The following is a 15,809-nucleotide window of genomic DNA, read 5'->3' as shown; positions in this document are numbered from 1 at the left end:
TGATACAAGCGTGTTGCATGAGCTCTTAGCTGATCTGTAATCTAAGTGATCAATCTCTGATGCAAGGGTCTGGTGCTCTCTATTTATGTATGTTTTGACTGGGGAGTACTTGGATTGATGGGTCATTCCCAACTAGGCATTTTTGAATTGCTTGAAGATCCATAGGTAAGTTTCTATACAATTAATGATAACCTTTCCTCATTTTGATGTCATTAAAACTCTTTCATTCTTCCTTAACAATAAAATACCCAACAGTTATGATAGGAAGAAAATTCTTATCAGATAAAAATGAATGTATAGAAATTGTATTGAATGCCCTAGTTTATATATTAGGCTGTAGGCAATTACCTTTTATTGAAGAATAATTTTTTTATATAAGATAAATATCCAATGAAATTTGTTTAATAAACCAATCATCTTGCAAATTCTTTTTCCTGTAAGTGCAGCTCTCCTGTGTTTGCATTCTTCTCTCCTTCTTATGCTTTTGAGATGCAGGAGAAGCAAATTAAATGTATTCTTCTCTCTTTCTTATGTTTTCGAGATGCAGGAAAAGCAAATCAAATTTTTAACTTCACTTCCAAAGTCTACAAAGACTTTATCATAGATTTCTTGTATTCTTTCGAGCTGCATGATGCGAGCAAGGTGAACCTTTAAGCAAAAAATTGCATTTGAGCAAGGTGACCTATAAGAATTTTCATAAATGCATTTGAGCAAGGTGAACTTATAAAAATTTTCGTGTAGGATTCATCAAAAAGGTTGTCGGGGAATCTTTCTGAGTGCCTAATGCATCCATATATGCTCATGTATGTAAAGATTCAAATGATACACAATTGCTTTGAATGTCTAATTTAACATAATGAATACCTAGGTATTGTAAGTTAAATAATGTTGGTCAGCAGAAGAGAATACAGGAAGCCTCTTAAGCATACAAAGTTTGTGTCTAATCATTATAAGTATATATAATTTGCATATAGCATCGATCTTGTATTCCAATGGTTATCAGTTTGAGATTTCTCAATGGTTCTTCTTAATCCTATCATTCTAAATTTTTGCAATTTGATGAGGTTTGTTTCTGAAACTCATAACTGAAACCAGAAAAATTAAACAGCAACACAACTCGTTAGATATCCTATACGCAAAGTTTGTATAGGAGACATAATCCAGAATTTGTTTGAGGAGTTAGAAGGTAAAATATGAGTATTTAATTAATAAGCTTTTTACTGTGCTTTGATGACTTACAAGGTAAAATATGAATATCTAATTAATAAACTTTTTATTGTACTTTAACTCACAACTTCATGAATCCAAATGAGAAAATTGTGATTTTTTTTTTTTTTGGTTTTTTCAAAAGATGCATTGATGATTTATGGCATAAATAAGTGTGCAGTGTCAATACAATTAAGGACTATAAATATTTGATTTCTTTCTATATAGATAACAGAAGTTCTTACCTTCCATACTTGAATAGTTGATATCTTTTGAGCAAATGAGGAAAGAATAGTTGATTCTTTCAAATATTGGTGAGTTTGTCACTTTTGGTTCTGGTTCCAAGAGACTACAAGAAAAGGGATAAAAGTTACTGTTCAAATCATACGTTGTTTCAAGTGAAAAACAAAATGAAGTACAGTTGTTCATTGGCATAAAAATTACAAAGTTACTACTCTATTATCACCTGAAAATTTCTGGAAAAATTACAAGATTAACTAAAATGAATTAACTAAAATGAAAATTTCTGGACAAAATTGCATTCTTCTAGGTTTGGGTTTATCACCCGAACCAATTTGGATGTATTTACCCGTCCCTTCATCTATTTCGTTTATTTACTCTTGTTTTTACTATTTTTTCTTTGTTCTACAAGATCTCCTTAAATGAACATTTGAAATGGAAACTGGAGTCCCAATTTTTTCAAATTGATTATTTGCTCTTCCCTTCAAAATTCTTAGTTTGATGTGTCAAGGAGAAGAAAATACATTGGCAAACCTAATGATAAAACTGTCGCTCCGGGATTTATCTGTGCTCTCCTCCTCCTCATTTACAAGTTAGAAGAAATCCATATTATAGAATTTCTAATTTTTTTTTCCCATTCATTTAAGGGAAGGATGGATTGCACATTTTTTTTCACGTAAATGAGCATTCGTAAAATTGAAAAGGGGTTGGTATATCTAGTTTAGAAAAGGTGAGGGCATGAGTAATTGAAGAAACGAGGAGAAAAAACTTCCAGCAAAGGAATAGCTGCAACATAGGAAAGGGTGAAGATGTCACCTGACAGGAGGGAAGGAAAGAGAGGTAATGTGGTGGTTAGTTCGAAAACCTAAACTCGATGTTGCTAACTTAGTAAAGTGAAATAGATGAGCGTTAGTTCTATAAAATGAAATTCATTAGCGATTAATCTTGTAGTTTTCTTAAAGTTCTTCCGGTATCCATCACAAACATATCCCAAAACCAACCATTTTTGAATTAATACAATATTTTATCACTGATACCTCCGTTGAATTCGCTCCTGCGATGCGTGCAAGCTTATTCATTTCTATGTTTTTGTGACTTCAGTTTGAGTTACATTTCCATAGTTTACTCCAATATCCAATTTATAATTATAATATTATTGTTATTCTCTTGGAATGTTTTCGTTTCTATCTGAATACCCAATAAAACTCTATTCTTGTTTTTCACAATATAATTCTATCTAACAATTCCTTGTGCAAGACATAAAAACCTTGTGCTGCTTCTTGTTCTTGTGCTTCTACTATCCCTACAATTGTATTTGTCTTCCACAGGTTTTGCATGAAAGTTGTGTGCGAATTTGTCATAAGAATTTCTAGTATAGTTAGTTACATCAATAAAGCTCACATGATGGTGATAATAAATTGATAATTTTTAGAAATAGTTTTTATTATTTGCAATTAGAATTTTTTTTTTAACTCGGGTTTATTCAAGCTAGCTTGCACACCTTCACTCATCCTCATACGAGGATAATTGTTGCATATAATTTAAATATAAAACAGATGTAGATTGATTAAACCTATTTATACCCAATTGATTCTATACATTAACATCCAAGTTAAGTGCCCACCTCATTATGGGCTAAATCTTCCATAATACAAATTGGACAATTCTAGAAATCTGATATATACTCTTTTTTTCTTTTTCAGTAACCAAAATCCGGTATATACTCAGCTGCACATTGAGAATGTTGTACTTCCATGAGGGTGTGATTGATATTAGAGCCATAGTGCAAACTTTCGATGAATTTTTCCAGCGAACAGGTGAAATTTTGACAAAAATATGCCATAATTTGCCCCCCATTTCGGGGGATATTTTAGGTTATTTTGGACTCAAATTTGGTATCTAGCCTAATTTGGTGTCAATACTTCGAATTTTTTTTTTATATGAATTCTTCCATGCAAATTCTCCTTCGTAGTTACATTTAACAAATTACCTTCTGAGACCTAAATCATTGAGACATAATTGAAAAGATTACCCGTTGACCTTGAAATTCCATTACAGAATCCCTTCATTATTTAAATTGTTTTCACAAATTCTTTCATATATATACTCTTCCCTAGCCACATTTGGCATGTTGCATTTTGAAGTCTAAATCACTAGGATATAATTGATAAGATGGCTCATTGATCTTGAATATTTTGCTATAAAATATTTTCCTAATTTGAATTATTTTCAGAAATTATTCTATGTAAATTATCCTTTCTAACCACATTTAGCACATTGTCTAAGCTTGAATCATTGGAACAGAATTGGTAAGATTGTCCATTGACCTTGAAGATTCTTCTATAGAATTGCGAGAGAAATTGCCAAAATATAGCAAATATTTGAGATTTTAGCAATATATCAGTCGATTAGGAGATATATCGTGAGATATTGCCGAGATTTCTGCTATATTTTGCCTGTTCAGTTTCACCCCTAAAAAAATTTTGCTTACTAGCAAACCGGCCAAAATTTGACGATATGTTTTCTATGGACCAGAACAAGTAAAAACAAAGAACTAGAATTGTCTTATCAAAAACCGGATCCGCCCCACCCAAATAGCTTATTGGAACCATAATTATTCTAGTGATTTGTTAGAAGGACGGATATGGTCTGTGATCAATATATTGCCTATGATACGCCAAAACACTTTGAAGGTAATGTGCTTTTGACATTTATCTAAAGTTCCAAGTCTCTAACGCTCTTCACATCTTCATGGAGTTTGAATAACCTCTTATGTGCTCCCCTTAAACTTTCTTGTCATACATTGTGTAGGCCCATGTCTAACTACTAACAAAATAAATCAGAAGTAGAACACAAGTACTTAAACATAAACCCCATACAATATATACGAAAAAAAGTCAAAAAGAGATGATCTAGTCTCCCCTTCCTCCCCTCTACTAAGCCTAATGGCCCTAGTCTTTGTGACTGGATTGATGGTGTCAAAAGAAAACCTCTCCTCTTTGATGGTAATGCAGTAGTTATTCCCTCGATGAGTCCTAATCTTTTTCATCCAGCATATACTTCATGCATTCACCCACACTCGTATAAGTGTGAAACACCACATTATTTTGCCGGAGATAAGCAAAACCTATGAGTATGAGTTTCATTACCTCATGCGAGTAAATATAGAAAGGGCTGGCTGCGTAGAGAAGATTTCCACTATCCCTTGATGCCTTGATCTAATCCGTTTGCTACACTCAAATGAAGATTAGGAAATTACTTTGGAACATGTAGAGCATCCATCAAAGCCGAAAGGTTCCATAAAAGGCACAAAAGAATTTTTTTTTTTTTTTTGGGTAAGACAAAAGAAATTCTAAGCTTATGGAGTTCTTGCCAAAAACCCAAGAAAAATTAATAAAGATGTCTTCTTTGAATTAAAAATTTTCGAAAGATGCCTTCTGCTCCAACCCTGAAAGCGAGAAGGCAAGAGCTGACACAGTCACGCAGACGCTTATAGGGTTTTGTGGTTAGATAACATCAATCGCAAACCCTCCCTCTTCTTCTTCGACCCTCTTCCTCTGGATCTATCTCTGCATCTGGGTCTCATTCCAAAGCTCTCTAATGGCGTCTCATCCCCATCACCACCATTCCAATGGTAGCCATCACAGCAGCTACAGCTGCTGTTGTAGTTGCAATTCTTCCCATTCCTCTCAGGTCTCTATAGATCCTCTTCTTCAATCCTTGGCTGCTTGTCTCCTTCAATCGTCGCAAACCCATCATTATGCCCAGTACAATAAACCCCAACAACATCAGTTCAATCAGAAACAATTTCCCCAAAAACAACAAGACCATCAGCAAACCCAATCGCTCCTTTCTTCTCTCCTCCGTCGCATCGATGCTCTTGAATCCTTTCTCCACCAAATCCCCACTTCTTCTCCTCCACCACCTCGTTCGAGTTCTCTCCGTGATGCTGCTGCTCGTATCATACAAACCCACTTTCGTGCCTTCCTTGTCCGTAGATCGCGTACACTTCGACAACTCAAAGACCTAGCTTTCATCAAGGCGAGTCTCAACGGTTTGAAATCCTCAATCTCCGATGGGTCCCAATTCAAGCCTGAGATTCTCTCAGCGAAAGCCATGAATTTGCTTCACAAGCTCGATTCGGTTCAGGTTGGAATAAAATAGGGTAAACTCCCATTTCTAAATTCCCTTTTTCTTCTTGGGAGTAACGTAATCTGGGAATGTTATTTGCAGGGAGGTGACCCAATGATTAGGGATGGAAAGAAATCGGTTAGCAGAGATCTGGTTCGTTTCGTTGAGTTCATCGATGGGCTTTCAACGAAAAGACGGGAGCTTTATTCTCAAGCAACGAAGAGTTTCAGACTTGCAGAAAATAGTAAGAAATCAAGGGTTTTTGTAAGTTCCCAAGATCCAGTAATGGGCATCCCTCGTAGAGATCTAAGAGGTGAACAGAGAGAGCTCTTGGAGAAATTGAGAAGTCAAGCTCGGGAAAGATCTGAGAATGACGATGGAATGGATGTAGAGCTTGAATCTTTTCATCAGAGTAGTGATGATGAAGATGATCCAAGGAGACCTCCCAACCATAGTGGGATTTTGGTGAAACAGGGTGCCCTTGGATCAAAATTAAAGAAAAATGTGAGCTTTGCAGAGAATGGGAATTTAACTAGGGTTTTTGATGAGTCATATTCAGGTGGTCATGAAAATGTTGTTGACCAAGGATTTACTGATGATCAGAGAGAGCTCATGGAAAATCTATGTAGGGAAGTTGAAGAAATTGGAGGTTTCTCTATGATTGCTGGGGATGATGAGGAAGAGGAAGCATACATGGAGAGCAAAGCTTCTGATGGTGACAGAAACCCTGGAAGGATTCTGCAGAGAGAGGTCATCTATGGAAAAAAGGTTCAACAAAATGGGGGAATTTCATTTTCTGCTCCCTTGCCTGTCCAGATGGAACCCATTGTAAGAGAGGTGAGGAATGGAAGGTAAGCATCTGGGTTGGGTTTGGTTGTGGCTGGTGTAGTAGTTTTTGCTTCTTCTCTTTGGGCATTCATCAGATGATTGAAGAATTTAACTGTGACATGATGTATGAGTTGGGTTGTTGTTCAAATTTACGTGGCTGGCTTTTTCTTCTCTCTTTACTGTGATTGTCAGTTTTAACTTCTAATTTGCTTCTGATCAGGTCCTTCAGACTAATTTTGTTAATTGTGTTCATACACCCAAGAGGAATTGCTGAAACTCCAAATGTCAATTTTGACTGTTGGAATGATTTCTTGAAATAGTCAGATAAATTATTTTTTGTCAAAAATTATGATTTTCTTAAGATGTAATCAAAGATACGATGAGGTAGAGCACGTTGATGTATGTGACGAAGCAGAAACATGAAGCAGAGAAATGAACTTACATTTATGAATCACCATTGGAAGGTTGTACCAAGTTCTAATGTCAAATAGGTATAATCTTATCCCTGTTTTAGAGAAGTGTTTTTCAAGATTTGAAATCTATGTTCAAGCATCGTGACTACTCCACTAACACAGTAACACTACAGCCCATGATATGAATGTGAACCATCTTACTATTTTTTGGGTTGGTTCACTAAAGATCAACACCTCTCATATCATAATGAGAAGTCAGGATATAACATTCTGAACTTGATACCTCATTTTAAAAAAAAATGAAGTCTTGTATAAATAGAAGTTGTCCCTTTCTTTATTTTTTCCCCCTTTCTTTCCATAAGGTCCCTTTCTTAATTGTGCAAGTAAATTGGTTTGGACAAACTTCAGTTCCACTAAAAAAAAAATCTTGTTATTGAGATTGACAGAAAAGAGTACAATAATCCAAAATTCCATATTTTGTTCTACATTATCAAAAATATCGTAGATGGTGAGAGGCCCAAATTGGTTTAGATTAAACACTCATTCTTGACCCTATCGAAGTCAAAATATTTTGACTATGACCAACTTTCAAGGTTAGAGTTTTGAGCTTAGAGCCTATTCGACGTTTAGGCGTTGATCCAATACGGTGGCGGTGGCGGTGTTTAGTAATGTTATTTATATAAACAAAATACATTTATTCTCTACCATTACTATATCGCATATCACATGGTATTACTTGTGCCATTATCATATCATATCAAATGGCATAGTTATATATTATCAAAAAAAAAAAAAAAATGGTATAGTTACATCATATATGGATATTATACCATATTTATATGGCTTGCTACAATTGGTATTTTAAAAAAAAAAAAATTGTTGGCTTTTATATTAGGGGGTGAGACTTTTACATGTACCAAAGGGAGCGTTGAACCAATGACCTCGTGACTAAATAGTATCAGTCATTATCCACTGAACAATCCTTCGAGGGTAAACGATATACTTTTAGTTTGAATAAATTATACATAGTATGAATTGATACCCTTGGTGTTCTACACTCTTAGGAAATTTAAATCATCATAACTGAACTTGTATAGAAAAACATGGGTATTCTAAGACAAGACACCCATAGTGACCAAAATTTGTCGCTAGCACTTCTCCACTACACATAAAAAGTGGGTCCACATGATACCTGTTTGGATTTTTAACTTTAATTTTTTTCAATATTTACAAGGCCCCACCACTACTTTGTGGTGGAAGAATGTCAAGAGAACACTGAGGGGGAAGGGCTGGCGTCTTCATTTTCCCCATTTTCCCCTCTGATCAATCGGGGAAGAATTTAATTAGTTGAAGTCGATGACAGTTTGACGATAAACTCCAACCACTCGAAACCTTAAAATTTTACAAACAATTTAGAAGGGCACGCGAACTTTCCGAGACTGACGTGGCTTTCAGTTACCAACAGTTACAATTCTTCAATCCTGTTCTTTTTTCCTCCATTTTTTCTCTTCTTTTTTTCTTAAATTGTCCATCATCTTCGTTTTGTTAATCTTTGGTTGAATTTGTCTCTCTTACACTTTTCAGATTTAGTTTCTAATTTCTTCAGAGATTTACATTGGTACTGCGGATTCTTTCATCTAATATCAAATGTCGGTAAGTTGTTGATTTATTATCGCGTTCTGTGTAGAATCTAAATTGGGTTTGCAATCCTTGCTGTTCATTGATGCGTATTTGATGTATTAGATCAAAATGATATTTATTAATGCTCATTTTTTTTTCTTTAAATTTGATGATATGTAAAATTAGTGAAGGTATAATGTACATTGTTAAGGATCTGTAACTTATAATTTTAGCTGTGCTCTGTAAACCTGAAGAACTATGTTCCTGTATGGGAAATGCTTCTCGTTTGACCGTTGAAGGAAGAGGTGAACTCCAGAATTTACGACTCTTCATCGTCAAGTTCATTATTTGCATTTTTTTTCCCCTTTGACAGAGACTTCAAGATCGTTGCTTTTTGTTATTGTATGGCATTTACAAGTACTTATTTGGACAATGGCATATTTCATTATAACGGAATTGATGGTATTCTGCTTTCAATGGTTCAAACTTTTTTTTTTTGGTAAGGAATGGTTCAAACTGAGTGTTTATTGTTTTGGGGCATTGTTTAGTTTATATTACATTATGGGTAACCTTTAATCTCCTTTTCTTCTCAGGAGAAACTTTGGAATCTTTCATCTGATTCAATTATAAACCGAAGTGCTAACCAAGAAAAGTATACAAAAAGAATGGCTTTCCTGGATCAGGGCCACTATTTTCAACCCCCCCACCCCCAACAAAAGGAGACAAATTCCAGAATTGTTTACCATATTTTACATGAATTTCTTATGATACCATGAGTTAAATGTCTTGTCAGTAAGTAATGAGAGTAGCTAGAAGAGTTATCCCACTAACTCTTTTAATGTGCCTACACCACAGATTAGCTTGAAATAATCAGCATATTTCACAATAAGTCTGTTCTTGAGTGATTTGGATTGCTTGAAAGAAGATAGATGGAGATCCTTATTTTTGTGAAGATGCTTCATTATAGAGAGTCATAATCACTAGGACATGTTCATTGACTTAAAATGGTTGAATTTCTGTAGTGGTTAATGCTTTAGTTGAAATCCAGGTCTTATGTTGATCTGCTAACAGATGACATGGTGGCATACCACAAGTCTTGCCAGATCTTGACCTAGTACTGCAACTACAGATGCTCTGTTGGTCAATGGCTACAGAAAGGTGTAGATATCGTATTTGGAAATTTTAGAAAAAAGAACTAAGTATACGGACCAAACCCCCAAAACCCACAGTATAAAGTTGCAGAGTTGGCAGCTTCAATCTGAATTTTTACTTTATTAAAAGAGACAATTAGTTGGAAGGCCATCTGCAATAATGCTAGCTCCAACCTCTCCCTTTTGCCTCTTAAGCCTCTTGTAGATACCCCAAGGAATAGGCATGTTATTGTTAGCTGGCTCATCGCATTCCTGATCACGTGTGTAACAAGACAATGGAAAAATGATATCTTTGTACCGAAGAGATCTTTTGATAATTTTAAGTCTCAAATGATTTGTACTTGGTTACCTTGCTCAACTAAATAAAGAGATAGCAAAAAGAGTGGTTGTGTGGTTACATGATTTTAGGAGAAGATTCCAAAAAGATAATTATGGGGAGATTGCATCAGTTGGAGATTCTTAACACTTTGCTGAGCTATGAGGTGAACTGTGGGTTTACTGAAGCCTTCATGTTGCTGAGCTGTGAGAAGGTAACAAAGTTGCTGATTCAGCATGCTCCTGCAAACTTGACTGGGGCTGGTTCATGAGGAGATGAAAGGATTTCCTTGACAGTGGCTTGGTGAAGACATCCGCAAGTTACTGGTGGGATGGGATGTACCAAGATACAATAGAAACTGACCTTCTCATGCACAAAGTGGTGGTCGAATTCTACATGCTGTGTCCTGGCAATAAAGACTGGTTGATAGTCAATCAAAAGAAGCAGAGACATCATCACTGTGTATAGAGTGTATCACAGTTGTGAAAATGAAAAAACGAGCGTATCAACTGCATGATAGTTGATTATTTGAATGTTCTATGGTCTCAACAGGGGCGGGGGTGTGGGGGAAAGAATAGTTCATGGTCTGCTGTGTTGTTTTTCCTTTACTGTCTCAGAACATTTGATTTCTTTGCCAGCTGCATGCAAAAAGACAGATATGATCGTGAGACATATTTAGCAACTCCAACTCCTATGCCCAACCAATTTCTTGTAATCTTCCACATAGATAAATTGTTGCTCCTTATTTGATGCATCTATTCTTTTGCATTTTATTTTTACCATACTGCCTTTATTTCTTAGCTTATCAGGAAATTAAGGGCATTTCCCCCTATAATTTTGAACAGCAAGACAGCAGTATTAGTTGTCACCTTCTTGGCTAAACCATGCATTATCTGAAGTCTCGGATGTTGACGGTTAACCCTCATCATGATATGGGCATATAGGACCTGATCAAGGCATATTGAAGTGAATGATCATGTAGAGAATGAAGGAGAATCCAGGGACTTTACTTTGCACTTTTCATTTTGGACTGTCAATGGTTATCGATGCCTTTTTATAAAAGGAACTTTTTCTGATATTCTTCCAATATCTGTATTAGAGTAAATATATCTTTGTCAGCACTGAGAATTCAAACCAGTCATATTTGTTACAGCTCGTTATCTCCAAAAGCTGTTGTTAAGTGCTACAACAATGTATGTCAACAAACACGAACTCTCCCCCAGGTGGTTGGGCAGGCCCTAACACAGCTATGCGTGTGATACCATCACCCAATACTAACTTGACCAAAGTAGAGGGGAAAAAGAAGTCAACAAGCACATGACAGAAGTCAGAAACCCCTCTTACTTACCAAAAATGAACTACTGACCTCCTGGCTCCGATACCATGTCACAATCGTTTATCCCAAAAGCTCAAGCTTTACATTAGGGCTAAAATAGTGCATATCAAACACAACCAAAGTATTAGTCTATGTTTTGCTTGAATACTTTGGTTTTATTTTCCTCTTCAAGAAGCACCTAATGGGCATTTATGTGCAGGTTGCAGTGGATCAAAGTGATCCAAGCAAAGGCCCGGATTCCCCAGTAGCTGCTACATCAAATTGGACAATTAATGTTTCAGATGTGAGGCTAAAACTTAGTTGAAATTCCATTTTCTAGTTGAAATTATAACAGTCCTCTCTTTACTAGCTGGGTTCCACTATTGGTACATAGTGTTTTACTCAAAATAATTGTGACTGCAAAATTCTTGGTATCATGTTGATGTACAAAGAAAGACCATGCTCTAGGAAATGGAATCCAATAGAAAATTTTGGTTTGAAAGCAATTTATAAATCTCCCCATTTAAAAATAAATAATTGGGCTCTTGAAAGAAAAATAATGCTTTCTACATCTCCCTTTTCTAATGTTGGTAAAATGGGGTGTGTATATGTAACATCTTTGTGTTGTACCTCTAGAATGAGTTTCAAAGCTCCACGCTCAAGCTCTATCCCCTTCAAGTCCCACTCTTAGGGAAGTAAAGTATTTTCTCTCTCTGAGAGATAATGCATCAGAATACTGCCTCTTTTGGCCTTTCACAATTCTTAAACAAAGAAAAGAGTAAACTGATGGGCTCAAAGTCTCTACCTCATCGTCTAATTCTTAGAATTCTTGTTCACCTCCACCCTCTTTGTGGACCAACCATTAATGATAATTGTCACAGTGTAGGTGATTCCCGGCATTAGAGGGAAAAACAAGGTATGTAGGTGACATCTTGCCAGATATGCCACTAACTAATAAGTAGAAGTGGAATGTACGCATTCATGCGTATGGGATAATTATAGTTAAAATCTTTACCCTAGTTAGATAAAAGTGGAAACTTAGCAAGACAATAGGTATATGTAGAATTGGTAGAAAGGTATAGTAAAGGTGTCTTCCTTTTCTGTTAATTTTTTTTTTTTTAATTGGGTTTTTTATTATTTTTTTTTTTTTAAATTTTTTTTTTTTTTATTTTTTTTTGCCGTCCCCTCCCCCTCTCTCATGTCAACTGTTTGTGGTTTCATGTTATTGTTATGTGATATATGCATGTTCCAGTTGTTAATACTGCTTTCATTTTGGACTAGGGATTTGTCAAACTTGTGATTCTGCTGTTGTTGGGTTCCTGATTTTATATTTGATCTTTTAAACACACTTTATATGTTAAATTTCTTGATAAACTCAAATTGTAGTTTTTCTTGGATTTTGGAATTTTTCTCATTTTCCATTTTCCCTTGTATCAGATAAGGACGGTGAAAGTCAGCAATATTTCATTAGCTGCATCAGAGCGGGACATCAAAGAATTCTTCTCTTTCACTGGTGATGTACAATATGTTGAAATGCAAAGGTTGGTCACTTTTTATGGACCTGCTAGCTCATTTGTGTACTAGTTCGATACTGAATATAACTTGCATCACCTAATTCTAGGGAATCTGAAAAGTCTCAGCTTGCATATGTTACATTCAAGGATTCACAGTCAACAGATACAGCAGTTCTTTTGTCAGTGAGTAAATTTATTTACTCTTGGAATAGGGGTCAGGATTTCAAGGGTTAAAATTTAGGGTAGCAGGGGTGGACATTATATTCCCATCGTATGGTTCTCTCTTTTTTTTCGCCTTTCAAATAACTTTAAAATTTCATGCAGGGATCCACTATTGTTGATCTTTCTGTCTCTATAACACCAGTTGCAAATTACCAGTTGCCTCCTGAAGCTATTCCAGCAAACCCGGTAATTCTTGGGCTTGCTTAAAATTATATTTTCGCCTAAGCTTTCTTTTTGTTTACAAGCCTCCTAACTGAATATCTGACAGCTAAGCCGCTAGTTGACAGAAGAAGTGCTTATGTACATATTCATGCTAAGAGAGAAACATTATCCTTGGTTCTGTATTTTAAGCATTTCTCCTCTAATAATTCATTTATGTGGTAGGAGCCCTCTAATGCCAATTCAGCTGTTAAGAAGACTGAGGATATAGTAAGCAGCATGCTTGCTAGGGGGTTTGTGCTGGGGAAGGATGCCCTTAACAAGGCCAGGGCTTTTGATGAACAACATCACTTGATGTCAAATGCCTCTGCCACTGTATTGTCCCTTGACAGACGGATAGGCCTGAGTGAAAAGATATACATCGGGACTACTTTGGTCAATGAGAAGATGAGGATGGTGAATGACCGGTTCCAGGTTTCTGAGAAGACAAGACTAGCAATTGCCTTGGCTGAGAAGAAGGCAAGCAGCACAGGATCAGCCCTGATGGAGTACCGCTACGTCTCAGCTGGTGCATCATTGGTGTCTAGTGCCTTGAGCATGGTTGCCAAGACAGCTGAGGACTTGAGCCACATGACAAAGGAGAAGGTTGAAAAAGTTGAGGAAGAGAAGAAGGAGATTATTTCCAGGCAGAGAGAAGGGATCATCAACAACTATGCTCAGTTGCATCTAGATGAGCCTCCAACAGGAGAGCCACCAGTGCCAGTTGGTTCAGCTGATGAAGGCAAGCTTGGCATCATATGATTCCTGAGGTTTACGATCTTTTTCCATTCTTTTCCCACTTCTTGTATATTCTTTTTGGGGAAGTTCAATGCTTAGCTAGTTCATTATTGTTGGATTGAATATTATGTATATCGCTTGGTTGTTTTAGAAGTCGCACCTCGTTGTTTCTAACGATAATGAATGCCCATTACACAGTTCATCATTTCTTTGTTTTTTCCACCCAAAAGACATGTAAACTTACTATTCTTCTATTCAAAATATGGAATTTCTGTGAATGAAGAGACTTTAAGAAATTCTCCTTCCTTGCTTTCCGCTCGGAATTTCTCTCTCTATTACTTACTCCATGATTGCCAGTTTGAGCTTTGGAACTACACATTGGCTCTTTGATATCGAACTTCTGAGAATTCACAACTTGAAAATTTTGGAAGTGATTAGCACCTTGGTTGTTTAAGCTTTCTGTACCACCCCCCTTCCCCAAATGAACAATGGGTAACATTTTCGTCGTCTCACCGTATAAACTTAAAGATGTGAGAGCATAAAGTGTAGCTCCAGCCTAACAGAAGCAAAATTCCACAAGAAAGTGCAGAGGGGAGTGAAATAATACATTTCATATGCAGTTGTAATAGAAGTTGAGGTGGAAGACTACAGTAATGTTTTATTTCCTCTATTTCTTTGAGGAGATGAGGTCAGATTGCTGGGAGATGTGTGTTATTATTTCTGCATCTACTTGTTTTGAGTCATTTGTAAATCCATCTTCTGTGGCTCTACGTTTTCACACATGGCGAATAGTATCACAAAAGGCCAATTTACCAACTATATTGCAGAGTTTCCTTTGGAGTTTGTATTTACCCAATTGCATTCCCTTGCAACAGATTAACCTTCCAGAGTAATAGTATTAGCTGAGTTATAGGGATTCATTATTTATGAGAACTAGGGCTGGACATTTGATCCATCTCTCTGAACCTTCTTGTCTTGCTTGCCTCCACCAACCTTAATCCTTGCACGGTTTTGGATCTACCCCCTTCTGTTGCATGGACTGTCCTGTGAGTTTGGGATAGTTGGATGCAAGATTTCGGTTGAGATCTTGATCTCGATCATTCGTTGTGCAGGACTGAAGCAAGGTCCTCTATTGTAACCTCCATCCCTGCTACCAACACTTCTCTGGGCTTAGTTCCTACTGTTGCCACTGACCTATCTGTCTCTCCTCTCTTCTCTGAAATCCCTACCTCTGCTCATATTTGACATGAGAATAGACCATCTATTTCTTTATGGATAAATGACACGTGTTCAAGGTTAGATTTAAGGGTTGAGGTTAGATTTGAAACATAGAAAGTTTGGCTTCTTCTCCTTCTTTTTTTATTTATTTTTATTTTATTTTGTTAAATTTATCTTCAATCCTTAGACACGTGTCACCTCATGCATAAGGAAATGGATGGTCTATTTCTATGTCAGAAATGGATAGGATAAAAATTCTCCTTTACCCTCCCCCCACTCTAGCTTGGGCGCAAGACCAAGTTTCCTCCTCTTCTGGGCTTGACCCAACTTTTTCTGCCCCTTTTGATCCATCCATCTTTTCTTTCCCTTACCCCTACCGCCAGTATACTCTTACCCCTAAAATCCCCTCTCATAACCCACCTAACACAAACCTTCTGGGCCCACCTATGTCAGACGGATTGTGAGAGGAAAATTTTGAAAATACAGGGGCACAGAGTGAGGGGGAGTTAGAGGATCTTGATTTCTTTTGGTGTAGTGGCAATGTTGGCGAACAGGATAATGCCAAACCTAGGTGATCTTCCAGCTCTAATACCCCTTTCTCTACTTCGGAATCACAAGAGAAGCAACTTCATTGTCGAGCTCGAATTCACAAGGATGACACACAGATTAGTGTGGTTCATGCGACAATGCAATTTTTTT

The 15,809-nt window shown here is 36.5% G+C and overlaps 2 protein-coding genes across 2 annotated transcripts; both read left to right on the top strand.

Annotated features, from left to right (window-relative positions):
- The first annotated feature begins 4,864 nt into the window (after positions 1-4,864).
- On the top strand, positions 4,865-7,432 carry LOC149000701 (calmodulin-binding protein-like protein). The gene is made up of 2 exons (XM_089139026.1): positions 4,865-5,595; positions 5,680-7,432. Exons 1-2 carry the CDS (start codon positions 5,047-5,049, stop codon positions 6,430-6,432), a joined length of 1,302 nt encoding a protein of 433 aa, XP_088995152.1. The 5' UTR covers positions 4,865-5,046; the 3' UTR covers positions 6,433-7,432.
- Positions 7,433-8,062: 630 nt separating this feature from the next.
- Positions 8,063-14,355, top strand: LOC149000700 (binding partner of ACD11 1-like). The gene is made up of 7 exons (XM_089140783.1): positions 8,063-8,282; positions 8,403-8,471; positions 11,441-11,524; positions 12,658-12,761; positions 12,842-12,917; positions 13,059-13,142; positions 13,341-14,355. The coding sequence occupies exons 2-7, from the start codon at positions 8,466-8,468 to the stop codon at positions 13,914-13,916; spliced, it is 930 nt and encodes a 309-aa protein (XP_088996909.1). The 5' UTR covers positions 8,063-8,282; positions 8,403-8,465; the 3' UTR covers positions 13,917-14,355.
- The last annotated feature ends 1,454 nt before the right edge of the window (positions 14,356-15,809 follow it).

The sequence above is a fragment of the Hakea prostrata genome, chromosome 11 (assembly GCF_041222555.1).
Source record: "Hakea prostrata isolate BN-2017 chromosome 11, UWA_Hpros_2, whole genome shotgun sequence".
NCBI lineage: Eukaryota > Viridiplantae > Streptophyta > Magnoliopsida > Proteales > Proteaceae > Hakea > Hakea prostrata.
This window is presented reverse-complemented; position numbering and strand designations above follow the sequence as displayed.

Coding starts and splice junctions, on each gene's coding strand:
- LOC149000701 (XM_089139026.1), top strand. CDS start 5,047: ATGGCGTCTCATCCCCATCACCACCATTCCAATGGTAGCCATCACAGC. Junction 5,596..5,679: donor ACAAGCTCGATTCGGTTCAG/GTTGGAATAAAA, acceptor TGTTATTTGCAG/GGAGGTGACCCAATGATTAG.
- LOC149000700 (XM_089140783.1), top strand. Junction 12,762..12,841: donor CAATATGTTGAAATGCAAAG/GTTGGTCACTTT, acceptor ACCTAATTCTAG/GGAATCTGAAAAGTCTCAGC. Junction 13,143..13,340: donor AAGCTATTCCAGCAAACCCG/GTAATTCTTGGG, acceptor TTTATGTGGTAG/GAGCCCTCTAATGCCAATTC.